The 23,759-nt window shown below is 43.8% G+C and overlaps 1 protein-coding gene across 1 annotated transcript; it reads left to right on the top strand.

Moving 5' to 3' along the window:
* The first annotated feature begins 2,126 nt into the window (after positions 1-2,126).
* On the top strand, positions 2,127-4,282 carry rps16 (ribosomal protein S16). The gene is made up of 6 exons (XM_084573896.1): positions 2,127-2,205; positions 2,295-2,346; positions 2,907-3,008; positions 3,399-3,495; positions 3,581-3,628; positions 4,092-4,282. The coding sequence occupies exons 2-6, from the start codon at positions 2,299-2,301 to the stop codon at positions 4,235-4,237; spliced, it is 441 nt and encodes a 146-aa protein (XP_084430022.1). The 5' UTR covers positions 2,127-2,205; positions 2,295-2,298; the 3' UTR covers positions 4,238-4,282.
* Positions 4,283-23,759: the final 19,477 nt, after the last annotated feature.

Genomic DNA, 23,759 nt, shown 5'->3' with positions numbered 1-23,759 from the left:
CAATAATTTGGTTGTCCACTGCGTGCAGAATCACCAAAACAGAAGACAATGTTGGGTACCTAACTGTGGAAGCATTTAGGTGCTGAAGAAACAAATATTTCTTCTAAGGAGTTGGTGGAGACCAAATAAGGGCTGCAAGAAAAAAGAATGCTGGATAATGCATCAGGTGGAGAAACAACTCCAAATGAATGGTCTGCTTGAAGTGGGTTTAACTGCTTGTTCCATTGCCCCTACGTGGCGAAAAAGGGAATCAAAGCTGCAGGTAAAAGCGTGGAAAAATATGCACCAACACCTAGAGGAGCATTTAAATCTTCTCTGATACAAATGAGACTCGGCGCACGGCACTAACCAGGACACATATTTGGGAGTCCAGGCAGCGCCGAGCAGAGACTGCAAGCGGCAGAATTCATTATCCATCTAGAGCAGCTCATCAGCAGGCAGCCCCTATAGGGGAGTATGCATTCCCTCTGACAATAAAAGAAGCCAGGTGCCTGTTCACCCGTGGCCGACACTATAAACACCACTCTCACTGCAGTAAATGTCAGGCATAGGTAGGCACTGCTCACTGCACACATGACTCAAGCCACTGTATACAGATTCCCGGGATGCTATCTATCTTCAGTCCTTCTCTGACCCAGGAATGGCCCTCCTGCCTCCCTCCTTCAAGGGTAAGACAGTGCATTGACGCCGACAATTTTCTTTCTTCCCCAGTGTCGGGCTGCAGAGTGCGTGCACGCCTGACAAGTGCCTCCATTGAGCCTCTAGCGAAGAGGCCTGTTGCAGTTTTTCACCCTCACGTCAATGGCGTTAAGTCATTCCCCACAAATACTCCTTTTGTTTTTGTCAACTGCGCATCAACGTTGAATCATGAGAAAGTGGAAAAGGGGACGCCAGCTTCCTCCCACAAACTGCAGGGTTTCGTTTGGTCATGTCAACATTGTCCAAGATTGTGGTCGGATCAAAGGACGTCTCTTGCGCAGGACAACGGTTTGATATTCCGTGTCCAAAAAGATCCCCCCCTCTCCGCCCCGCCACTTCCTTTTTCCCATGTCATGTCCCATTCCCATCCCCTGACCCCCAGCTCCTCGGCCCCATGCAGAGCTGAAGAGCACGATCTCTTGCGGTTGGACTTAAAAAATTAGGTTTGACAAAACCAAGCGCTGTTGAGTTTGTGCAGCCTGACGTAACCTGTCAGGCTCAAACGCTGGCAAGATGAATGCACTGATCCCTGCCAGGCGGCTTCTGGCTGATGATACAACCTTGCCCCCAGCTGCACTGGCAATGACGTTACACTTAAAATAGTGTGGTCCCTTGTACCAACACCAGAGGGTACTGTTGTTTAGTGGCTGAGGAGCAGACATGTTTAACACTAACAAATAATTATCCGCATGGTTTACATATTGGGTAGAGCTTATCACTATTTATAGAAACATCGCTCTGAGGAAACTAACATTACAATTTTTCCCTGATACTGTGCCCTGACCCTCCTCCTTTAATTGGCAGCAGAACAGTGCTTCTTCTTCTTCTGGTTTTTATTGTTTAGACAGCTACTTTGCTCTGTTGAGAAAACCCATTCATCGCCGCGTTTTCACATGCTTCCAGCCTTCACATCTTGATTGCTGCACACAGTTAGTCGGGCAGATATTGTCAGAGTACAAAGTAATCCCTTTTAAAAGTCAGTGCGCTATTCTGGGCTTTAACTGTCTTTTTTTTTTTATTACTGCTGTCATATCAAAAAGCTGTTTTGTGAAGTAGCAAAACATTCATATGGATGTGAAAAAAAAGTATTTATTACGTTTTATTGTTGGATTTGATGATGTAGACTGATCAAGATTGACAGTCAGTGGGTTTTAAGGATTCATAAAATATTAAAAACTAATTTATCTTTTAAAAATGGTGGTTATTTTACAGATTTGGGGCAAAATAACGAGTCAAATCTGCTCTAAATTGGAGTATAAGACATTATATTACAGCGTGTCATGCCATATGTTGCAAACACACAAAAATATACTTAAATTCGCCCAAAATCCGCCTCTAACTCTTAGAATGAAAAGCCATGCCAAACAAAATATAAAATGGAGGTAGAGCGAGAGCATCTGTCGCAAATCCTGCCACAAAGCAGCTTGAATTGTCGTTCAGCAGCCCCTGATGTTCGGCATGCGAAACCCCGTCGGTCTCTTCGTACGGCACCCCTAGCTGTAGACGGTGTGTGCTTCATACTGATCCGCTAAAATAGCCTAAATTATACATATTCTTTGCCTTCTAATGTAAGTCTTGTTCTGTGTGTGTTTCAGAAACATGCCAGCTAAAGGTCCTCTGCAATCTGTCCAGGTGTTTGGACGTAAAGTAAGTAAATTTGTGTAGTTTAATCCACGTGCGGTGTTGTGGCTACACTGTCTTGCTAGCGGACACTGGCTAATGAAGCTAACATGTAGCGGCGTTCGGTCCTAGTTTTACACCAATATATGCCGGTAATTACACTGTAAAGTGGTCGAGCATGTGTCTAAAGCGTATTAAAACTTAACATGAAGCCGAGCTGCCGTTAAAAATGAGCTCATGTGAGATTGTCGCTGGATTAGTCGCCGGTTGTCTCTGCTGTGAATTAGCTAGGCTAGCTAGCCGGGTTGCTAGCGGTGTGTTAAGTTCTAGTATTTAAAACAGAATGACAACTTTAATATTCTCCCACACGTCCTTTTTATACATTCAAATATACAACTACCGAATTAAATAATAAAAACAAGTAGTGTAAAGTCACCACATGGTCATAGAAATAAGTTGTCATCGACCAGATTGTTAAACTTGGATCAAAGAGGAGTTTAATGGGTATAGCTTAATGTGTGAGGTGGCTAATATGCATTGCTAAATGTCTAAAATTATGATGACACCTGTTGATGTTTCCATCATAGAAAACCGCCACAGCAGTTGCCCACTGCAAGAGGGGGAATGGCCTGATCAAGGTGAACGGCAGACCCCTGGACATGGTGGAGCCGGCCACTCTCCAGTACAAGGTGGGTCCCATCAAGACGGATGAACATCAGGTTGCACATGCATGCCTTTGACAGGGAGGAGGGAGACGGGACGGTAGCCTCTGTGTCCTGAGGGAGGCCACATGATGAGGGAGATGTTTGCAAGCAGTCCTCCCTGATGGAGAATATCACCTTCGTTGAATTTTTCTTTTCATGTGGTTCTTGTAAAAGCGCTGCATTTTCTTCCACGAACCTGCGTCTGTATATTTTAAAATATTAAACTATCTTTAAGATGCCAGCATTTTGTATTTAAACAGTCATGGTTCCCGGTATGTTGGGCATATTGTAGGATGAATTGTATTTGAATGTTCTGTGGGGAATTTTTTTTTGAGGAAGACTGTAACTCATAACTCTACACGTTCCCTTTTTTAGCTTCTGGAGCCAGTGCTGCTGCTGGGCAAGGAGCGTTTCGCTGGAGTTGACATCAGAGTCAGAGTGAAGGGTGGTGGACACGTCGCACAGATCTACGGTAAGCAGGGGGCGATTCTCTCTGAGCAGTTTGGTTCTTGTGATTAATGATTGCAGTGGTTTTAAACGGTGTTTTTGTCTTTCAGCTATCCGCCAGGCCATCTCCAAAGCCCTGGTCGCATACTACCAGAAGTGTAAGTAACGTAAACATTTTGCTCTTAATTAACAAACTTAATTGGTTCTATAAAATTTTAATTAATGATGGAGGCATTTGATTATGGAAATGAACCAAAGCAACAGATCTCTGGATATTTAAGTTTATTCATAGCTGTTGGAAACCAGAATTTGTCCCAGTTAACTGCATCTGATATTACAATATGGCACCTGAATGGATAGTTGGTATTAGAAATGCACTAAAGCTATTGAGATGTGGAAGCTTCAATCGTTTTATTGATTTAGTATGAAGTATCTTAACCTTCATGTGTTGAACTGTATAATTTTAACATATCTAGAAAGTAACTAGGGTCTTGCTACAGGTCTACTTACAGTTTTATGTATAACTTTGTCATGTAGAATATAACAACACATCCTTTGACTTATAAAGAACAAGTAGACAGAACACAGAGTAACCCGGCTTCTCTCTTCTTCTCTCTGCAGATGTGGATGAGGCCTCCAAGAAGGAGATCAAGGACATCCTGATCCAGTACGACAGGACCCTGCTGGTTGCCGATCCACGTCGCTGCGAGTCCAAGAAGTTCGGTGGACCTGGAGCCCGTGCCCGCTACCAGAAGTCCTACCGTTAATCGCCATGTACATTTTCGTATAATAAATTCGGAGGAACGAAGAAATGCGTTTGGTCGTTCTTATTTATCAACACGGTGGTTGGTTTTTTGGTCTTGTACTCGCTCACAGTTGAAAGGTTGTTCAGGTTGCTAGGCACCAACAGCCAGTGTGTACTCTCAGTTGTGTTTAATGACTGGAAAGCTCTGTGTGAAGTAAGCAGGCTGTCAGCAGCGTTGAGAAAGAGCATGAACAGCAGCAGCAGCAGCATCCCTTGCTGAAGAGAGTCCAAGGTAAAAGTAACTGAATTTAACCTTGACCTCTTGGTGCAGATACAAAACAGTGAAGGTTTGTTTATATGGATTAATTCCATCCACCTACACACTAAAATGGATCAAAAATGGCCTTATACTGCACATATAGCACCACAGAGTACTAAGCTGTTGGCACATTACTGTGAAACTCGGATTGTGTTTCGAATTTCCAAGATCTGGACAGTTTGTAAAGTTAGAGTTTAGAAAGAAGGCAAACAAAAATACATAAATGATTTAGTCTGTAAAAGATCTATGACTCCGGACAAGCTTTATTTTTTACAGCAAGACAATGTCCTGAAGCGTACAGAGATCTATTTTTCAATTTGACAGTAAAAACAACATAAGGCAAATTATATTTAACGTGACTCCATTTATAAAAGCAATGAAAAGGAAAACATACAAGAGGTTGAATTATGTTAATAAGTACTGCAAATGACATAATACACTATAAACAATATGGAAAATAAAGTTAAACTAGTAGATGCTCTAGTATATTTAGGTTTTCATAGGCTGTAAAATTGTGCATATTACCTTTTATTTTCAGATTTTCCATAAACCTGGGGCTAAATGAGGCACTTTTATAAAATTTTATGAATTTAAAAAATATATAATATATATTTGTTTATGGAAAAATATCAAACCTAATTTATTTTTAGTATATTATATATATATAATTATTTTTCCTGTAGTATTTACCACGTGTGTGTGAGATTGCACCGATCTACCAGCAGGTGGTGCTATAGGACAATGTGAAAGAATTTCCCCTTCACCAGCAGCCATTAAAAAAAGGTGTTCTACTGGCCTGCTGCCATTTCAGAAAAGATAAAATATTCATGTATACAGTATCTATATTTGCCAAATTGAGCCACATAAATCTGCTTGCCTGGAAAGCTCATTTGCATCGTCTTTGCCGTGGTACCCAAGCTTTTTTTTCTTCCTCTATTCCTGTATGCAAATTCTGACTTTTGTTCTACACCCATGTTGGTTTGTTTTTAAAACTGAGCACACAGAGCTGATTTGATGGAAACACTATCCGACTTCATTATTCTGGTCTCTGGTTTAATTGTATTTTTTGTATCCCGCGCAGTTAATTTGCACTTCAACACCAACACAGCCTCCTTCCTCTCCATTATGTCCGAGGGGACATTTTTACATAAAATTGCAGCACTCTTTCCTCACTTTCCGCCGCTGATTGCTTGTTACCGTTATCTGCCTCTTTTTCTTTTTTTTTTCTCCTCCTGAAGCACAAACACACACACACGCACGCACAACAACAGGAGTGAGATGAGGTGAGCTGAGGCCCAGATGTTGTTGGGCCTCTCCGTGGGCAGCCTGCAGCAGCCGTTCCCGCTCGGCGAGCTCCCGGGAGGGTGTGGGAGTCGGGGGGGGGGGGGGGGGGGGGGGTCGGGCTTGTTTACAGCCCTCCAATAATCAACACAGCGGGGAAGCCCACTCCCCGCCGCTACTGTTGTTTACTACTGTTTATTTTCTGCCCCTGCCTGCCGCCTCACCCTTAAAGGCCATATAATGCTACATCGGGGACATTCTGCACCTGTGGAAACGGTTTCTGCAGCAGAGTGGGCCTGTTTTTCTCTGAACAGAGGAGTGAGCTGTCATAGCAGAACAATACAGGCAATTTAAAGCATGGAGGAATAAAGAAAATCCTGCGTTTTAGTCCAAATGGCTTTAGAGATGCTTGTTAAATTAACTGCTAATGCTTTACAAATGAGGTAAAAGGAGCTCGGTGGTCTGTCAGCTTCCGTGTTGCCTTCTCCAAAAACGAGCCGCAATCCATTCAGCCGCCGTTTATTAGCATTTTTAATTGCAAACGATTATTCATGGTTGCTGACAGCGTCTTTGAAAGTGACCTGCATCTCTCACAGTGACTTATAACAGCGTTAAACGGCATTAATTCATGTTTTATGAGCCCTTAATAAAACCGGTAGTCAACATTTACAAACTACTACCTAGTCTGGTTAAAAATTTGTAATATTTTTTTGAGTAATCCATGCAAAGTTGCAATAAATGAAGGAAATATAATATAATTTTTAGTAGCATGCTAGTCACATAACAGGAAGTGTGCAGCATGCTAGCGCCTGCACTGTTCAGTTTACCTTCTCTCGTCTGCAGGCCGGCCATGCTAAATTCAAGCGGATTCGATCCAGAGCGCAAAAGCTGCCTCATTTATTTGTGTTCTGTGTTTAAATTGCGTAATTAAGCGTGCAGGGTTTATTCCTTTATGACGCGCACACACACACACACACACATACCTAGAGAGTGAACCTAGCACCTGCCTTTCCTCTGTTAACACCTCGGCCTCTCCGGGTCTCCAAATCACACAAACACTGAGGTGTTAGGCCAGGATGCATTTTGTCATCACTTGCACTTCATCCCCATCTCTCTTCGCGATGCTTTCGAGAACACACAAAAAAAGCACAAAAACCTGCTTCATAATTCAGCCTCATTTCTGCACAAAGAGAGAAAAAACAAAACAAAAGCGGGGCGGCGTTGATTAACATATATTGATCACCGCTGTGCTTTTTCTCCCTGCAGAGGTCGACTCATTGCCCTGCATGAGTAAACAACAATTGGTTGAGGGTGCCGGAGGGTGCCGGAGGGTGCTGAGGGTCGGGGAGTGGAGCGGGCGGCGGCGGCAAATGTTGGCTCGGTTTCAGAGGAAGTGCAGCCTCGCCAGGTGACGCGCTGGTGTTTGGCCTGAGAGTGATAATAATGAGGGGCTGGGTGCTTATCGGCTGCATTGTCCTTGAGAGGAGCTGATCTCTACCAGCGTGTCTGTCTGTCTGTCTGTCTGTCTGTCTGTGTGAGTGAGTAAATGTGAAGGCAAAAAATGAGCTAGGAAAGTAAAAGAAGCATGTGTCCCAAAGTGCATACACCAGTCCGCCACAACATTATGACCACTGATAGGAGAAGTAAATAACACTGACCATCTCGTGACAATTCAATATTCTGCTGGGAAACTTTTGGACCTGGCATTCATTCATGTGGATGTTACTTAGACATGTAGCACCCACCTAGACCCAGACCAGACCAGGCACCCCCACCCCATAGCAATGACACTCCTTGATGGCAGCAGCCATCCCCAGCAGGATGCAGCCACAAAAACGCTTTAAGAACAACTCAAAAAAACATGAAGAAACAGCACAAGGTGTTGACCTGGCCTCTAAATTCACTAGATCCCAAACTGATCAAGTATCTGTGGGATGATCCACAGAGGCCCCTCCTCTCAAAGGTCCCCTACTAACAACATTCGGTTGCCAGACACCACAGGACACCCTCAGAAGGCCCATGTCCGTTCTCTAACGACTTACAACTGTTTTGGAGGCACAAGGGAGACCTACACAATATTAGGAAGGTGGTCATAATGTTATGCCTGAAATATCTAAAGGTCATCTGGCTGACGGTTGGCCCTTGTCCCGCGTTGGGCTGTCAGTGATTGTAGCTCTTCCTAGTCTCTCAGATAATAGTACCTGCCAGCTCACTTTAGCTTTAACCGTATTGGAAAGGTGCAGGATTTCAAACCTGCCACGATGCTTAAACACTCACAATAAAACAGCGAGAGACAGCAGCACAACCCTGCAGACACAGGGGGAAGCGGACATAGAATATTAAGAAGCAGTGATAAATTGTGCAATAGGTTCAGACTGCCCTGAAGCGACTGTTCTCGTCTGGTCTGCGTAGAAGAATCTTGAGCCGGGCTTAGCAGACAGCAGTTAACAGCACTCTTGCATGTACGCTACTGCATCCCTGAGGTAACTTAATGGTCTGTGGCGTACTTTATTGAAAGTAACTGCTTTGTGCAAACGCGTTTTCTCAAGTGCACACGTTTCAGTTTTTGCTGTTGCTGCCACAAAAGAGCAGCCACCTGGATATCTGAGATTAACATTTCAGAGTTATGAGCGACAACCTTAAAATTCAGGTCTGTTTATTCCACAATCCCACGCTCCACTTAGCCCCCCTCTCCCCCCTCGCCCCCCTCTGCCTCTGTTCCCTTAAAGTACCCTTTGTTACCGTTAAGGATTGAGAGAGAACATGGAGCTGATGATGGATTCATCTCATCTGTTTCACTCTGCACAAAGAGGCCTCGCTCTCTGGCTCTCCTCTCAGCCTGTTTTTGGTCAGAAAGCAGCCAAAAAAAGGGCTCCCTGTTACTGACCCGCTCTGTTAGTCACACTCTCTACGGCCAGCATTGACTCATTCCCAACGCATTTAACCTAGACTTGAACTAAAGCAGAATTAGTCCCAGTGGGCCAACACGGCCGAACCTTGTTCTCCCATTAAATTCTGCCTCCACCATCGCCTCCTCTCTTTTTCCTCCTCCATGTTTGTGCAGGCCAGTGCGGCCGTGGCACTGTGGCACTGGATGGCAGAGTGAGCCGGGTCATGCAGGGGTTTCCCCCCGAGAGCTCGGCTGTTACGCTCGAGCCTAATCAGGAGGGTCATAGGCTCCCGAGCACGCCCTTCAACCTTCAACCCCTCAGCTCTGGCCGCGGCACTCCGATGCCCTGCGACAACCTGCAGAGGACCTGCGATGATCCCCCTCCTCAGGGGTCAGCATGGATCCTTTTTAGTGAAAACACACACCTTCTGTGCAGCGGTGCTGAGAAGATTATTAGAGATGGGATTCCAGGCAGCTTTGAAGAGGTTATCTTTCACTCTGGGCACATTTGTTGTTGTTTCTTTTGGCGTCATGATTAAAGGAGAATGTCAGGATAGGTCAAGCTTATCTGATGAGACCGTCGGCGCTATATATTTTCATTTGTGTGTTCGTATAAGATCAATGGCTGCTGTATGTTTCATTATTATACATAACTAGATTTATCTCAGCTTCTTGTGGCCCATTTTGGAATGACATCTATAAATGCAGACGCTGAGTTAAGCAATATTTGTTTTCAGAGAATTTAAAGTGATAATAATTTAATGTATAGGCTCATTTCAACAAAACGCAAACATTACATTTTGAAAACATTAAATCAAATTTTATGTTTACACCTTTTATATGTCATCTGTCAGACATCTGACCTCACATTAACAACAAAAAATGATATTTTAAAGTTCCTGGATATCCATTTAAACTTGTTGATGACTCATCCTGCACTCAGGGGCGTAAACTACACTAACATGTTTTTATACGTATATATTTTGCATTATGCGTCACATATACACCAGTTAAAAACCTAACAATCATGAAAAAATTCTATTTTGTAGGCATTCCTGATGTTATTTTAGAGTTTGTCATTTACTGGAAAACGATAAAAAAAATTTGATAAGTCATCGCGCACTCGGGGGTGTTAACTACACTAACATGTTTTTATACGTATATATTTTGCACTATACATCATGTATACACCAGTCTAAAGCCCAACAGTAACAATACAAATGAAATTTTGTAGGCATTCTTGATGTTATTTTAGAGTTTGTCATTTACTAGAAAACAGTTAAAAAATTTTGATATGTCATCACGCACTCGGGGGTATTAACTACACTGACATGTTTTTATACGTATATATCTTTCACTATATGTCACGTATACACCAGTCTAAAGCCTAACGATCACGAAAATTTAATTTTGTATGCATTCTTGATGTTATTTTAAAGTTTGTCATTTACTGGAAAACAATTTAAAAATGTTGATGACTCATCCTGTACTGAGGGCCGTGTACTAACTTTGAAATTTTATGTTTCTCCCTCTCCCTGCGCCTCTCCTTTGGTTTTGCCTCCTCAGACCACACATTAAAGTCTCTATTAAATCAAATTTGTTGTTCGGGTGTTTTTATACATAGATATCTTGCACTATACGTCACCTGTACGTCTGTCTAAAGCCTAACAATGACAAAAAAACGAAATTTTGTAGGCATTCTTGATGTAATTTTAGAGTTTGTCATTTACTGGAAAACAATAAAAAAAACTGTTGATGACTCATCCTGCACTCGGGGGCGTTAACTTCACTAATGTGTTCCTATACGTATATATCTTGCATTATACGTCACATATAAACCAGTTCAAAGCCTAACAATCATGAAAAAATCTATTTTGTGGGCATTCTTGATGTTATTTTAGAGTGGAAAACAATGTAAAAAAATACTGATGACTCATCCTGCACTTGTGGGTGTGTACGAAATTTGCATCTAATAAAAAGCTTTCTCTCGCACACTCTTAACATCCATAAATAAGTTAAAAATTACTTTTTTTTGACAAAAAGAGCAAATAGCTCACGTCCTATGATGATGAATCATCTAATATCACTTAACGCTCAGTGAAGAGTCTGCTAAAATGTTCACACCCGCATCAGAGGGCAGGTGAATTTTATTGCCGATGCTCTCATCACTTGATCGACCGTGTTTGGCAAACCTCCCAAAAACCTGTTGCACTCCTGTGAGGGATTTGACCTCCTAGTCTGCTTCACTAAACGCTGTGGAGCGCATGAGCTGCTTGACTCGGACCTGTCAGGAAGGGCTGTGAAGAATGTTACTCAGCGAGAAGACTGTGAATTGATTGCCCCCACCGACTGCAGCCAAAACGCCCTCAGTGTGCCATCCTGCCTCGAGTATGGATGTGTTTCGGCCTGTCATGCCGCCCGTATGTGGAGGTAGGGGGACATGGCTAATTAAATGGAGTAAAAGCTGTTGAAAGGGGCTGGACGCTGCCAACACGAGAGGACTTGACACCCATGTGTTCTTGTTTCGGGGGAGAGAGGGGGCAAGCGTGACGGAAGCAGGAGGCCCACATTGCAGCACCCCGCCTGGCTGCCAGAGCTCAGTCATGGGGCGAGGACCCGTGGGGAGGAGGAAGAGCTGGTAAACGGTAATGGAGGAGGGTGGTGTTAATATTAACTGCAATTCCAGACCTGCAACTGCAGCCTTTTTTACATTTCCTACTGCTGCACACACACACACAAGAGAATACACACATTCCAAGAAAAAGGGATGGGAGCGTGACAATCGGGAAACAACGGCTGTTAGTTACAGAAAATGCATTACGGCGTGAGCCCGGGCAGCGCAGCGAAGGAGAGGAAGTGGTGGGATTACGTCTGGGCTCGTACGAAGAGAGCGCCGGGGCTGTTTCCTCCCCCTCTCTGTAGTAAACTGTCCAGATTTACAAGGCCTCCAGGGATACGGATATCCCATCTTCGTCCCATCAAACCTCGACAGCTCTTGATTTAAAAATAATCCTAAATCAGCGCATGACAGTTGTCAGTGGGGCATAAGGAGGTCAGAGGGGAAAAAGCAAATCGGGTCTGTTAGAGATAAAAAATTATGTGCACTGTACTTTTAAAGATCCAAACTGGGATTGTATCAAAGAGCCATGTTATTATCTTAAATGTAGTCATTTGGGATGTTAAAGACAAATATTTTAGTGATCAACAGGGATTATACAGTATATTTTGGGTTTACAAAATATTAGATGAGTATTGATTGTGATTTACGAGAGGATACTTAATCATCAGTCAAAGAAACTTTTTTATTTTTCTCCATCGTTTGGAATTAACCGGTCTACCAGGTTTGTATTGCACAAAAATGTACAAGTCAGTTGCACATTTTCAGGTGTTTGATGAAGTAATTCTGGTTCTAGATGAACCATTTTTCAAATAAACTCTCAATCGCATCACCATGAAGGGACCTCATCTCTCTAGAGCTGAATTCATGGTGCGGTGTTGGTCCCCGCTGGCAGCGGTGCACCGTCAGGGTGAGCAAACTGAGCAATCATTTTGGGGCCCCATGAAAGAAACAGCTACCATTTGGCATATTTTGCAATGACAACCACCTTAAAGCCACCTATGAAGACCTTATAGTGCATTTAGAAAACTCCACAACCCTACCTTTGGGTGTCCCCTTCTATCTACACCATGGCAGATTTTGCTAGTTTAGACTAGGGGATAGCTCACCTGTGTCTTTGCCTTGCTCCCCCCAGAACCCAGGATCACCAACAGGCTGTAGTTCATGTCCTACGTAGCCCAACTAACCAATGCAGCAGCTATGGTGACGAACCTGAGTCACGTCTTCCAACAAGCCAACGGTGAGTAGCACGTATTTACCGGGTGATGAAAAGTTGGGTTTCAAACTAAAATTGAATGCCAACAGGACTCCAATGGGGGTCTATGCAATCTATTCAACGGAAACCAAGACTTTGCTCGATCAGCTCACCTCTGACATTATAAAAACCGTAATGAGATTTAACATCTTCTGAACCAAGCTATGGATTGGGATAGTCTGGATTAACCTTGTTTCTTACCCTACTGGACTTTGTTGTAGCGAGATCCATTGTTCCCAAATTTCAGCAATTACCTTAATGGGTTCAGGTTTATCATAACTTAAATACTTAAAGTTATGCACTGACAAATTTCTACTTTATTATCAGACAGATAAAATGCTCTACGGAGCTGGGAAAACATCCGTGAATCAAGCCTTCAGTCTGCCGCCATCTCTCTTCTTCCACATCCTTCCAGTCTGAGTGAACATATTGCTCCCTGTAGCCTTTCCAGCAGTAAATAATACCATTCCCCTATCTCCCATCTCCCCTGTTCCAGCTACCGCTCCAGTGATGTATGTTTTTTACTGCGGCGGCATCGCCTCAAACCGGATGCGCTCCAGCTCCTCTCCGTGCTCTCCTGTGATCACCGCGGGCCTCCGAAGGCCCCTTCAACAGAAACAGGAAGCAGTTCACAGCACGGGTCACGACCCCTCTCATTCAGCCCCATGAGTCAAGCAGGGCCCACCCCGGCGAAACACAGGAAAGTTCCGGTCCCATCAACAAGGTGTGGAAGGATATTTAGGGAGGTGGGGGGGGGTGAAGCCGGGCAAGGCTTCTCTCTCTTCTCTCAACGCACATCTGCATGTGTGTGAGTCAGAGGGAGAGGGGTGCACATCTGTCGAGCTGTAGCTGTGTAACATTATTACACACAGGGCCCAGAGAGGAACACCTCATACAGCTGCAGCTAATACACAGCCGCATCCACAGGAGGGAACTACTGTATGAGCTGCAAGAGAACAAATACAGAACATTCACAGGCCCCTTTAGACTTTAGACCTGAGGCTCTGGGCTATAACACAGTCTATAACCGACCCTGTAAAGCAGTGTGGGTTTAATGCATTGCATGAATTAAACTGGCTTTATGGAAGATGACTTGGCAGGAAAAGATGTGATATAAACTTTAAATCTCACAGGCTTCAAACCAGAGCAACATCGAAGTCTTAAGGAGTTCTTGAGGACTCCTTTCAAACATGTGAGGTTCGTGTCAAACTGAACAACGCGTCTTCTTGTCCTGGTGAAACATTGACTGCAGTTTAGTATCTCAAAGGTTTTAATGTTTTTCTGACCAAATGAGATGCTGATCTGATTCTGCAAAGCCTGCAAAAATCTGCAAAAATGTCCATCTGCTTGATGCAATGCCAGGCTGAGATATTGTGAAGAGCATGGATACCTTTAGAGTAGATCTGCTGCTCCTTTGCATTCACAGTACAGATAGTTGGGGCATCTGGTGAGAATGTCCCCAGGGCGCATCCTCTTGGAGGTTTTACTTTGCATGGAAATCTGGGAGGAACCCCCGGGGTAGACCCAGAATTCACTGGAGGGGCTGCATCTCTGCATCTCAATGTCCTGATAATAATGTATTTGCATGCCTCTCGAGGAACTAAAATGCATTGCTAGGTAGAGATGTCTTGAATACCACGTTTAGCGACCGCAACCGCTCTTATAACATGCAGTAAATTGTCAATAACAGTGTCACATATTGAATGTTTTCAGGTATTCTGGGAAATATGGACGAAAGTACTTACTCACAGGACATTTTCTGACCTTTTTCAAGTCAGTTTTGTGTTTCAGATGTCAAAGGGTTAAGCTAATTGTTGATGGGTTCTGATCATAACTGTTCACCTGTGCAAAACAGCCATATAATCCAAGTTAACGAGGTGAAAAACTAAAGAGACTCCAAGCCTGTTGGATTTCAGGTCCGTTTCCAATTATTTTTTTGTAATTTTGATAGGCGGATTTAGATTCTGTGTCAATCTGACGCCGTAGCTACGCCACACCTCCCCAGAACATTTCTGGCGACGCAGAGCACCAGAGCTGTGATTGGTCCGCTTGGTAGTAGCGTGTTTTGGCTAGTATTTCCAGCTACTTCTCCAAATCCGCAATTTACGAATTGTTTGTTTTGGATCCATAAAGATGGAACACATTAAGGAAAGGTTAACTGAGGAGGTTCGGAGATACATAACATTTGTACGACTCGTCTTCGGCGAAAGGTTCAGTTTGAAAGTAAACACAGAAAAACACAGCACCGAGTAGCGTTTGGGTGGCCAAGTATAAAAGGCTTGCACCGGCGTAGGCTAGGTGTGTAGGTTACGGCGTCTATGTCCCGCAGTACCCTAAAAGAGCCTTAAAGTTGTTTCATGGAGCTTCCAAATTTCGCACAGGCAGATAAGATGTAGCAAGAGGGCTGCTTTGTTGAAAACCTGGACGGCCATTTTGCAACACCCAAACTTGAATATCAGATCAATGCTTTAATGCAATTTAATGAAAACTTTGCACGTCATGTAACCCACGTGAAGACGGTGCGACCGATTAGTTGTACCAAAGACGTTACTCGACGTAATGCACCATCACCCACGATGCTACTCGTGTGAAGTAAAGTAACATGACTCCCCCCCCCCGAAGCAACGTGGCTAGACTTGCCCTGACTTGTCTGGAGATTGAGAAAACAAAAACACCACGCTGTGCACCATAGACGATTCTTCTGAGGCTTTAAAGGCCGTCCATGCAGCTACTTTCTCTATATGAGCCTACGATAACAAGACGCCCTCGGAGGGGGGGATGCTTTGTGGCAAAGATTCAGGATTTTTGGCCAAAATATGACGCTGATGTCATGGGAGCTGTGTTGATGCTAGCCCACATCTGATATTTCACTTTAATGGAGGGGTGTTAATAGCAGGAGTGGAAGCGGAAGGGCAGCAAGGAGGACGAGGAGGAGGAGGAGGAGAGATCGTTTTGGCTGAACAAAAGCAAAACTATATTGTTTCCAAGTGAATCCCAAATAGGTTTCTTACTCACTAGACTCCAGCATTATCTCCTGATTTCAGCTCCTCAGATAATCTATACTTAATGGCTTCCTCTCTGAGCCTGAATTATTCAGCCTTCCTAGACATCTCTATCTGCGGCCAGGTTTATTAATGCCCCAGATAAAAATGTGAAATCAGTGCTTTAGCAGGAAGGCCATTTCACACGTGGCAAGAATAAAGTCTGTTATAGCACTTATCACACTGCTGCCAGTAAAAGCTACACTAATCGATAGTTTCTGTATTACCGACGGATCAAATGAGGGAAAAGTGTGACAAACCTACGAAGAATTATCATCCGGCTCCGCAATTTCCTTCATATTCAAACTCGAGAGTGAGTCATCTGTGATATTCCTAAACCTGCGGATGAATGTTAAGATGTTAATCACCACTAGAGACGATTCACAATCAAGACGACTCATTTAGCAGTCACTTCCTGTATCTGTGTCACCCCTTCAGGAGATTAGCCTCAGGTCCTGAGACTCTTCTCTCCATGGACCAGTTCCAGTTGAAGCCATAGTCACCAAACTGAATATTTTACTGATTATTCAGAAACCACATATCTGCCAAACATCCAGGAGAATCAGGAGAACTTTATAGCAAGCCCTGACGACACAGATCTCACTGATGTTGACCTGATTGATTCTGTAGAAGCAGTTCACTGAAATGCAATGCCTGTGAATGGCAAGAAACTACAAAAAGGCTCAGAACACCTCTTACAACCAAGGAGACTGGTTCTGTATGCCGTTTCATATGATTAACCCCCCATCTGCCAGTTTGGGCCGCCAGGGTGATATAGGGTGAAAAGCATGGATATCCATAGGGATCTTGGAGTAGAGCTGCTGCTCCTTTTCATCTGGTGAGGATGCCACCTGGGCTCATCCCCTTGGAGGTTTACTTTGCACGGCCACGAGACCCCGGGGTGGATCCAGTATTCACAAAAGGAACTGGAATCTCGGATGGCCTAATAATGACACCTTGGCTTGGAGCTTTTGAGCGATAAGACAAAACATATAGGTTCTCAAAAACACATCAAAAGCCATTGCATTTAGCCTCTTTAAGCCACTTTGTGTTGGATTCATGGCTAATAGCCTCTGAAACTTTTATATCGTGGCATTCAACCGACCGTACACCAGCGCCGACACAACCGACACACCGAGTTAGCGAGCTGACAGAGTGAAAACTAAAGCGGCAGACGTTTTTCTCGGGAGCGCAGAGCTGAAAGGTGAGTGTCTATTGAACTTGCATTCATCATGTGGACAGGAACTAATGAACGTTAATTTGGCTCCAGGTGTGTATACGCAACTGTTTTGGCATTTATTTACATGAGATGTGTGTTTTCCAGCCAAAAAAAAAAAAGAAAATAAGTCACGCATCTTTAAGCTTTTGCGAGTAATACTCCTTTCTGGTATGAGAAGACAATTAATTTTGCAGAAAGTGGTGTCACATAACGCTCTTTTGCTTTAAAAGCCACAAACTGCCTGTTAAGTAATTCTACCCGGTATCTGCCGTGCAGCTATAAGAATCATCTTTTTTTAACAAATGAGCTGGCTTTTTCTTCCGCTGAATTTATGTCTTGCCAGTGCTGGTATTTGTCCTTTTGCCAGCTGTTTTCTTTCTTGAGGTAAATCTCTATAAATCAATGGGAGTTAATCTGCTGAGAAGATTGTGTGCTCGCCCCAGCTATGGGGGCACTCTATCTCCATTGGTTACAGAGCATCCATCAAGTGCTCAATGAAGGCTCAGCGGAGCCATGACACCCTGCTAACCCCATCACCCTAACCCACCCCCCCTCCAATCCTATAGCTTCTGCATATTCCTGTAAAGATAATTATTCAAATGAATTCATCCTGAAGCAATTTAAAAAAAAAACGACTTTAAAATAAGTGATTTGATGAGTTTTTATCTGAGTTTCACACCGTGGTATCAGCTTCGACTTTATCCGGATGTCCCTTTGGCCTCACTGTGAAACATTTCTTCCTCCGGTGCTGTCTCAAGGGCGGCAGTGTCTCGCTGCAATGGAAAGTTGATCTGATTGCCCCATCATTCATCATGTAACTTTAACTCCGGGGGTGGGTGGGGGTGTGCGGTGAAGTGAAGTGAAGACTTCTTTGCAGTGATATAAAGCTCTAAGCTGCACGGGCGCAAATCATCTTCATACTTGCGGGAGGAGATGGGTTTGGAAATTCCACACATTCTGTCTCGGGGGGAAGCGTCTGAGCGGATCGATCTCACCTGGCACACACGATGGTTTCAGTAACATATCATAGGCAGATACACACTCATCATTTAAGTCTGCAGAGTGCTGCATTACTGTAATGGAAATATTTCATAGTATATGTGACAAAAAAAAAAAAAAAAAAAAGAGAAAGACTGAAGCCAGGATAGGGGTAAAAACAGAAATTGTGACCCTTGTTGGCCCAAAGTAATTTCGGGTGTTTGGCAAATAGACTCAAAGGAGAAAGAATAACAGAGAGAGAGAGAGAGAGAGAGAGAGAGAGAGTAGAAAGACAGAAGAAGAGTGAGACACTACCAAAGCCTTTCTTGGGTTTGAACCCCAGGTGACCCTGTTGTGTTTATCCAGATTGTCCCAGTGGATCCTCCCATTTTAGCCACCATCCCAGACCTGAATCTAGTCACCGCTGTCGTCACATGGGAAGTAGATTCAGCAACGTAAAAACAAAACTAGAGGACGTACGTCAGAAGAACAAAGATGTGTTAGCATACAAGTTGCTAGCTACAATGTCGCAATCTAGCTTGTTGTGCGTAGCATTATTTTAAAGACAATTAAACGCATCATGTAGCTGTTGTACTTGAATCTAGTCACCGCTGTCCTCATATGGGGAGTAGATTCAGCAACGTAAAAGCAAAACTAGAGGACATACGTCAGAAGAACAAAGACGTGTTAGCGTCCAAGTTGCTAGCTGCAACATTTAAACGCAAACGCATCATGTAGCTGTTGTCGAGCTAAATGGGAGGCAATTTTTACTGGAGAGAACCCACGCAGACCCAGGGGTAACATGCAAACTCCACACAGAAGGGCCCTGGTCGGCCAATGGTTTTGAACCTGGAACCTTATTCCTGTGAGGCTAACCACCACTCCACTGTGCCGCCCCTGGCTAATACAGTTATTAACCCTTATGGAGCAGAACACAACACATAAGATAATGGCGAACGGATTATCAAAGATCACAGATACACGCCGGCCCTCTCAGTCTGATCTGATTTGTCTGAGCTATTGGTCTGATTATTAGCAGGATGTGTAAATGTAGCCTTACAGAAGCAAAGGTTTGGGTGATTTGCATTTTAAAAGATGTCTAGAAAGCTAAAATTGGGCTAAACATGCTTGAAAATTGACGCCTTATTGTTGCATTTTAACTTTTCTTCTATTTGTCCGAGAGTACCCTTCACTCTGCGATCTTATTCAAGCAAAACATACTGTAGTTTTAGGATGCCGACCCTTTTCACACTGTATGTTTCACCCGTTGGTGTGTTTGTGAGATACGAGTTTAAATTCTTCCTCCTGCTGTGCTGCTGCTGCTGCCGGAGAGATCAGTTCTCTGACACGCACACACTCAGCTGCCATGTTGAGCGTCGTCTTTCTAGTCGTTGCTTCTCCCCAGGCACGGGAGGCTGTTGTTGAAAGCGGGCCAGCGGGGACCACACGGGGAGAGGGAATCAAGGAAAACATGTCCGACAAACACAACCAACATCAAGCACTGATGTTTCCTTTCATGTGCCTCGGTCGAATGCGGAGAGCGCGGGCGGAGCTCGGTAGTCGAGGAGTTGATGATGAATAATCTCTTTCGGGTCTAAATTATGACAACTGGAGGTGCTAATAACCTTTCACTGATGGATATGCATTCCTTTGTCAAGCACTGTTGAGAACGGGTCAAGCAGGTCAGTCCTGGACACTGGTGTGTCTAAGTGCCAAATAAAAACCAAGGGGAAAAAAGGGGGAATCCCTGGCTGGAGATGACTCCATTCCCTCCTATAGTTCATCATCCTGATCATCTTCTCTCCATTTGAGAGGCGTGAAGAAATGACTCAAAACTCAAACACTGCCCCCGAAGCGTTCCTCACTCCCAAAGAATGTCCAAATGAGCAGCGAGGCTCTCAAACATCAGCGCCGCTCTCTTAAAACAATGTCTAAAATCCTCCGAAGGGATCGGACGCGAACTGGCTTGAGTTCCATCCAGGCGGAACTGGGTCGGTGGGAAACTGAAATAATGTCTAATAGCAGTTTAAAGTTTCAGTTTGTGTTTTGATGATTTGACCGGGAGCCAGAGGGCGGTTTAGTTCTAATGGTCTGGGGCCATGCTCTGTGATCGGCCCGGGTATGGTGATTAGCTAGGGGGGCTTACGGATGAACCCCGGGCAGCGCAGGGTTTCAGCTCCCCACTGGCGTAAACTGTGGGTGGCAAGGAGATAAAACACAAGGCAGACTCAGCACTGTTTATGCTGCCTGTTTGTGGTCTGCATCCACGCAGGGCTGTTTGTGTGTGTGCAGCCCTTATGTCTCTGCAATGTAGCACGAGGATGCTAAAACCTCCTACACAGAGAACGAGGTGTAAGCTTTTGTTTAGCCAACACTTCTTATTGAGCAATGCAGCTTCCAATAAGAAAAAATGGATGCAAACATGAACAAATTAAGATTTCCTCGTAAAAGCAACTAAACGCATCAGAAGGAGACAGCAGTAAATGCGCTCAACTGGAGGTCCACACAGTTCAAGCATGGGGGGTCCTGCTCCACCTGTCCCCACCCGTGCCCCGAGCACCCAGGGTCAGCCCCCAGAGATGGTGGTCCCGTCCTGGCTCCATCCACACCACGAGCCCGCCCTATCAACGCTAAACAGTGTGAAACAACACATTAACTAGCGGCCTGTCCAAATGTCAGCCGGGACAAGTGCTCGCTTTAAAAACGACCACCACACATCCACTCGTCACGCTGTGTGGTCCCCACGTGAGGTTACGTTGTTGGTTAGTCTTTTGTTTGGTCATTGCTGTAACCCAAACCAAAGCCTAAAACTGGTAGGAGAAACTTCGGAGTGGTGACGTTTGTGTCTGCACGAATGAAGGAATTTATGATTGAGAACGTGTCAGCATTGACGTCTTCAGTTATTTGGAGGTTTATTCTTAGCAATGCCATTTGCAGCAACACTACCGGGGGTCACACAATCACTAAAGTGAAAATGCCTTCTGTCTGGAGTAATAATTGATGCACGTGGAAGAGAAAATCACACTAAAACTTTAGTTTTCATGTAAAATTCTTACAATAAATCCATATTTCTGGCCAACTTTGGACCAAATTGCACAAAAGATCAACATTTCAACATGTAAAATACAATTATTTTTATTAAACAAACTTGCAGTGACACTTAAAACAAGTGGCGTATTGCAAGATACATTTATTCAAGCATCATGCATCCTGTAAGTGCAAACTTGAGGTACTTGCAATTGCGGTATTTCCATTTTGAGCCTCTCTGTACAAATGCACATCAGTATTTTGCATGCAAAACCCTTCATAACGAAACACTAATGCAGTACAAGTTCATACAAAAGCATTAAAGGGCAATTTTCTGCAAAGCAGCCACATTTATTTTTGATTTCCTTAAGTACATTTTGCTAATAGCGTGTCTAGTTGTTATGGAGCTTTTTTTGAATCTTCAATTTTGCAGCTTTAATTGAAGAAAAATAATTGCCTCGCAAACCACAGAAGAAGAATCTAACACCAGTGCGATATTTTTTCTTTATCGCCTAAAACCCATCAGGGGCACAAGTCTGACACGGTGTTAATTAAAGTGCTGGGATATTATTATACTACTGTTTCCTTGCATAATTTAAACCATGTGATTAAAAAAAGAAAGTGATGCAGGGACTGAGTGACTATAGTCAATGAAAACTGATATGTTTTATTATTAAAAAGTTTAGATTTGGCTAAAGCTACGAGGCATTTCAAGTGCAGCACTGCAGGGGATTAATATCGCGACACTTTGGTGGTATCGTGCAACCCAAACCCCCACTACTGTTCCACACATAAATCTCACAGAGCGTGACTAACCCGGCGGTAACAGGAGCCGGGGGGCTGGACGTCCCCGCGGACCCCGGGGCCTGCGTGGCAGTGTTTCTAGACCGCGCCGCTGTAAGGACCGGCACCAGAACCTCCCCGCGCCCCCGGAGACCCCGCGAAACCAAACAGTGAGGTCAGCTCTGGGCTCGGCATCTCGCAGGGAGGATTACGAGGACGCGCACACACACACAGACACACACAGAACCGAGGCCTGCCGAGACTGAACTTGGATTAAGTCATTAAGGGTAACCATTCCCTAAAACCTCAGCCAGGGACTTTCTCTGGAAAAAGAGATTCTCTTCTCACAGAAATTGATGTGTCTGTCTGTGAGCAGAGCTAGCAAGGCCTTTATTTTGGTTTGACAATTAATGTTTGCCGTGGATTACAAGTCATTAACCTTTGTCTAAAACAATGCTGTCTTGGCTTTCACCCACCATATGACAATGAAATGAAATAGCTGTAAAATAAGAGACTGACGCGTCCCTATCAACAATACAACACCCGTCTGAACCATTTCCCTGTATGCACCTGCACTGCCGTTACAACGCACAATGAAACTCAATCTCCAATAACTTCCACAACAGTAATACTAGATTTTTTATTGTATCAAACAGGTGGCGATGACCTTCAAGCTGGGGGAAATGCACAGCGCCAGGCGTGCTGTGTGTTTGTGTCTGCACGGGCGTGTGTCTCGCCATTGTTTGCTTTTGGTTGACCTTTTCCTGCGGCATGCAGCCCATCTGCATACCAACCGGAATTAAATAATTACAGCACATTCAGCATTCAACACATGGGAGGACGCTCATATCTATGCACACAAGCACGCGCATGCTTAACCTAAACTACTGCAGATGCACATCGACGCTCAATTACCCTGTCCTGTGTTTGGACAGTAATGCTAGTCCGAAAGAGTTCTGGGGTGTGGAGAGCAACCTGTTGAGAATAATTCATGCGATGTCAAAAGTGAGAATCTCTGGATTCTCTTACGTTTCTGGGCCACACACGTATGTGGAGCCAGCCTTCAGGCCATTTATCAACATTATAGGGATCAATTGTAAATCACACTTCATTTATTGCTTTCAGCCAAGTCAGACAATCATAAATATTTGAGTCTAAGCAGTTGTTAGTTATCCGGGTTATTTTACATGTAACAGTATTCAAGATTATTATTCTGGTTTCCCATAGTAAAGAAATGAGATTTGATGCAGGTTGAGATTAGATCAGGAAGTTGTCATTTATTTAAAGTAACAATGCAGAACTTTTGTCTGCCCCTACTGGCAGTGGCAGTGAATTGCATAAACAATGTCAATATCCGAGTAAACCTTGTTGCATGCTCCGCGAGAAGCGAGAAATTTGTTGTTTTTCTGCATTAACCACGCCCTCTTCCAATTTCTGACCAATCACAGAATAGTTGTCGGACACCACACGAGGAAAAAGTTCTGCCCGGTTGATGGGTCGAGAACAAGCTGCGAGAACTCCCAATTTAGAGCATCAGAAACCAGAGATGGTGAATTCATAGAACCAAGGTTACATCTGTAACTTTTATCTCTCTGCCATACTTCTTTTTGCTGTAACCTGCTTTGTCTCCATCGCTACAACCGGTATGGCAAACAGTCATATCTGGCTGATGTATAATCATCTGAATCAGCTGAATCAGTATTGTGTCAGCTCGTTTAGCAAAGGCTTGAATAATAATGGACGTCTATTTTAATATAAAACTTCTGCTCGCCAGCTTTAACACTCATCTGTAGAGTGAACAGCTTTAAAGAGTCCACTTCATTCATCATCCCACTGATTTATTCCTGGATGACTTGGATTAGTATTTAATCACTTACATGATTTGATGAGACAGTCATTCAAATAAGTGAGTGGGTACTTACAGATAAAGAGACAATTTGGGGAAAGACAATGAACGTGCCTTGACTTCCGTGCCAAACGTGGTCGGTTCATAAATCTATTGACTTTATTTGAGCATTTACATTGTAATATATATATATATAAAAAAGAATAAAATAGATAAATGCTTAGTGAACTTTGATTTTCCAAGATTTACAAGGATTCAGATGGGGATTCAAAGGAGATGTACCTTCAT

Source organism: Chelon labrosus (genome assembly GCF_963514085.1).
Source record: "Chelon labrosus genome assembly, chromosome: 23".
NCBI classification, from domain to species: domain Eukaryota; kingdom Metazoa; phylum Chordata; class Actinopteri; order Mugiliformes; family Mugilidae; genus Chelon; species Chelon labrosus.
This window is presented reverse-complemented; position numbering and strand designations above follow the sequence as displayed.

What these genes read in the sequence shown, in the direction of transcription:
- rps16 (XM_084573896.1), top strand. Translation starts at nt 2,299, where the DNA reads ATGCCAGCTAAAGGTCCTCTGCAATCTGTCCAGGTGTTTGGACGTAAA. An exon ending in CGGCCACTCTCCAGTACAAG is followed by an intron (nt 3,009 to 3,398) that starts GTGGGTCCCATC and finishes TCCCTTTTTTAG; the next exon opens with CTTCTGGAGCCAGTGCTGCT. An exon ending in GGTCGCATACTACCAGAAGT is followed by an intron (nt 3,629 to 4,091) that starts GTAAGTAACGTA and finishes TTCTCTCTGCAG; the next exon opens with ATGTGGATGAGGCCTCCAAG.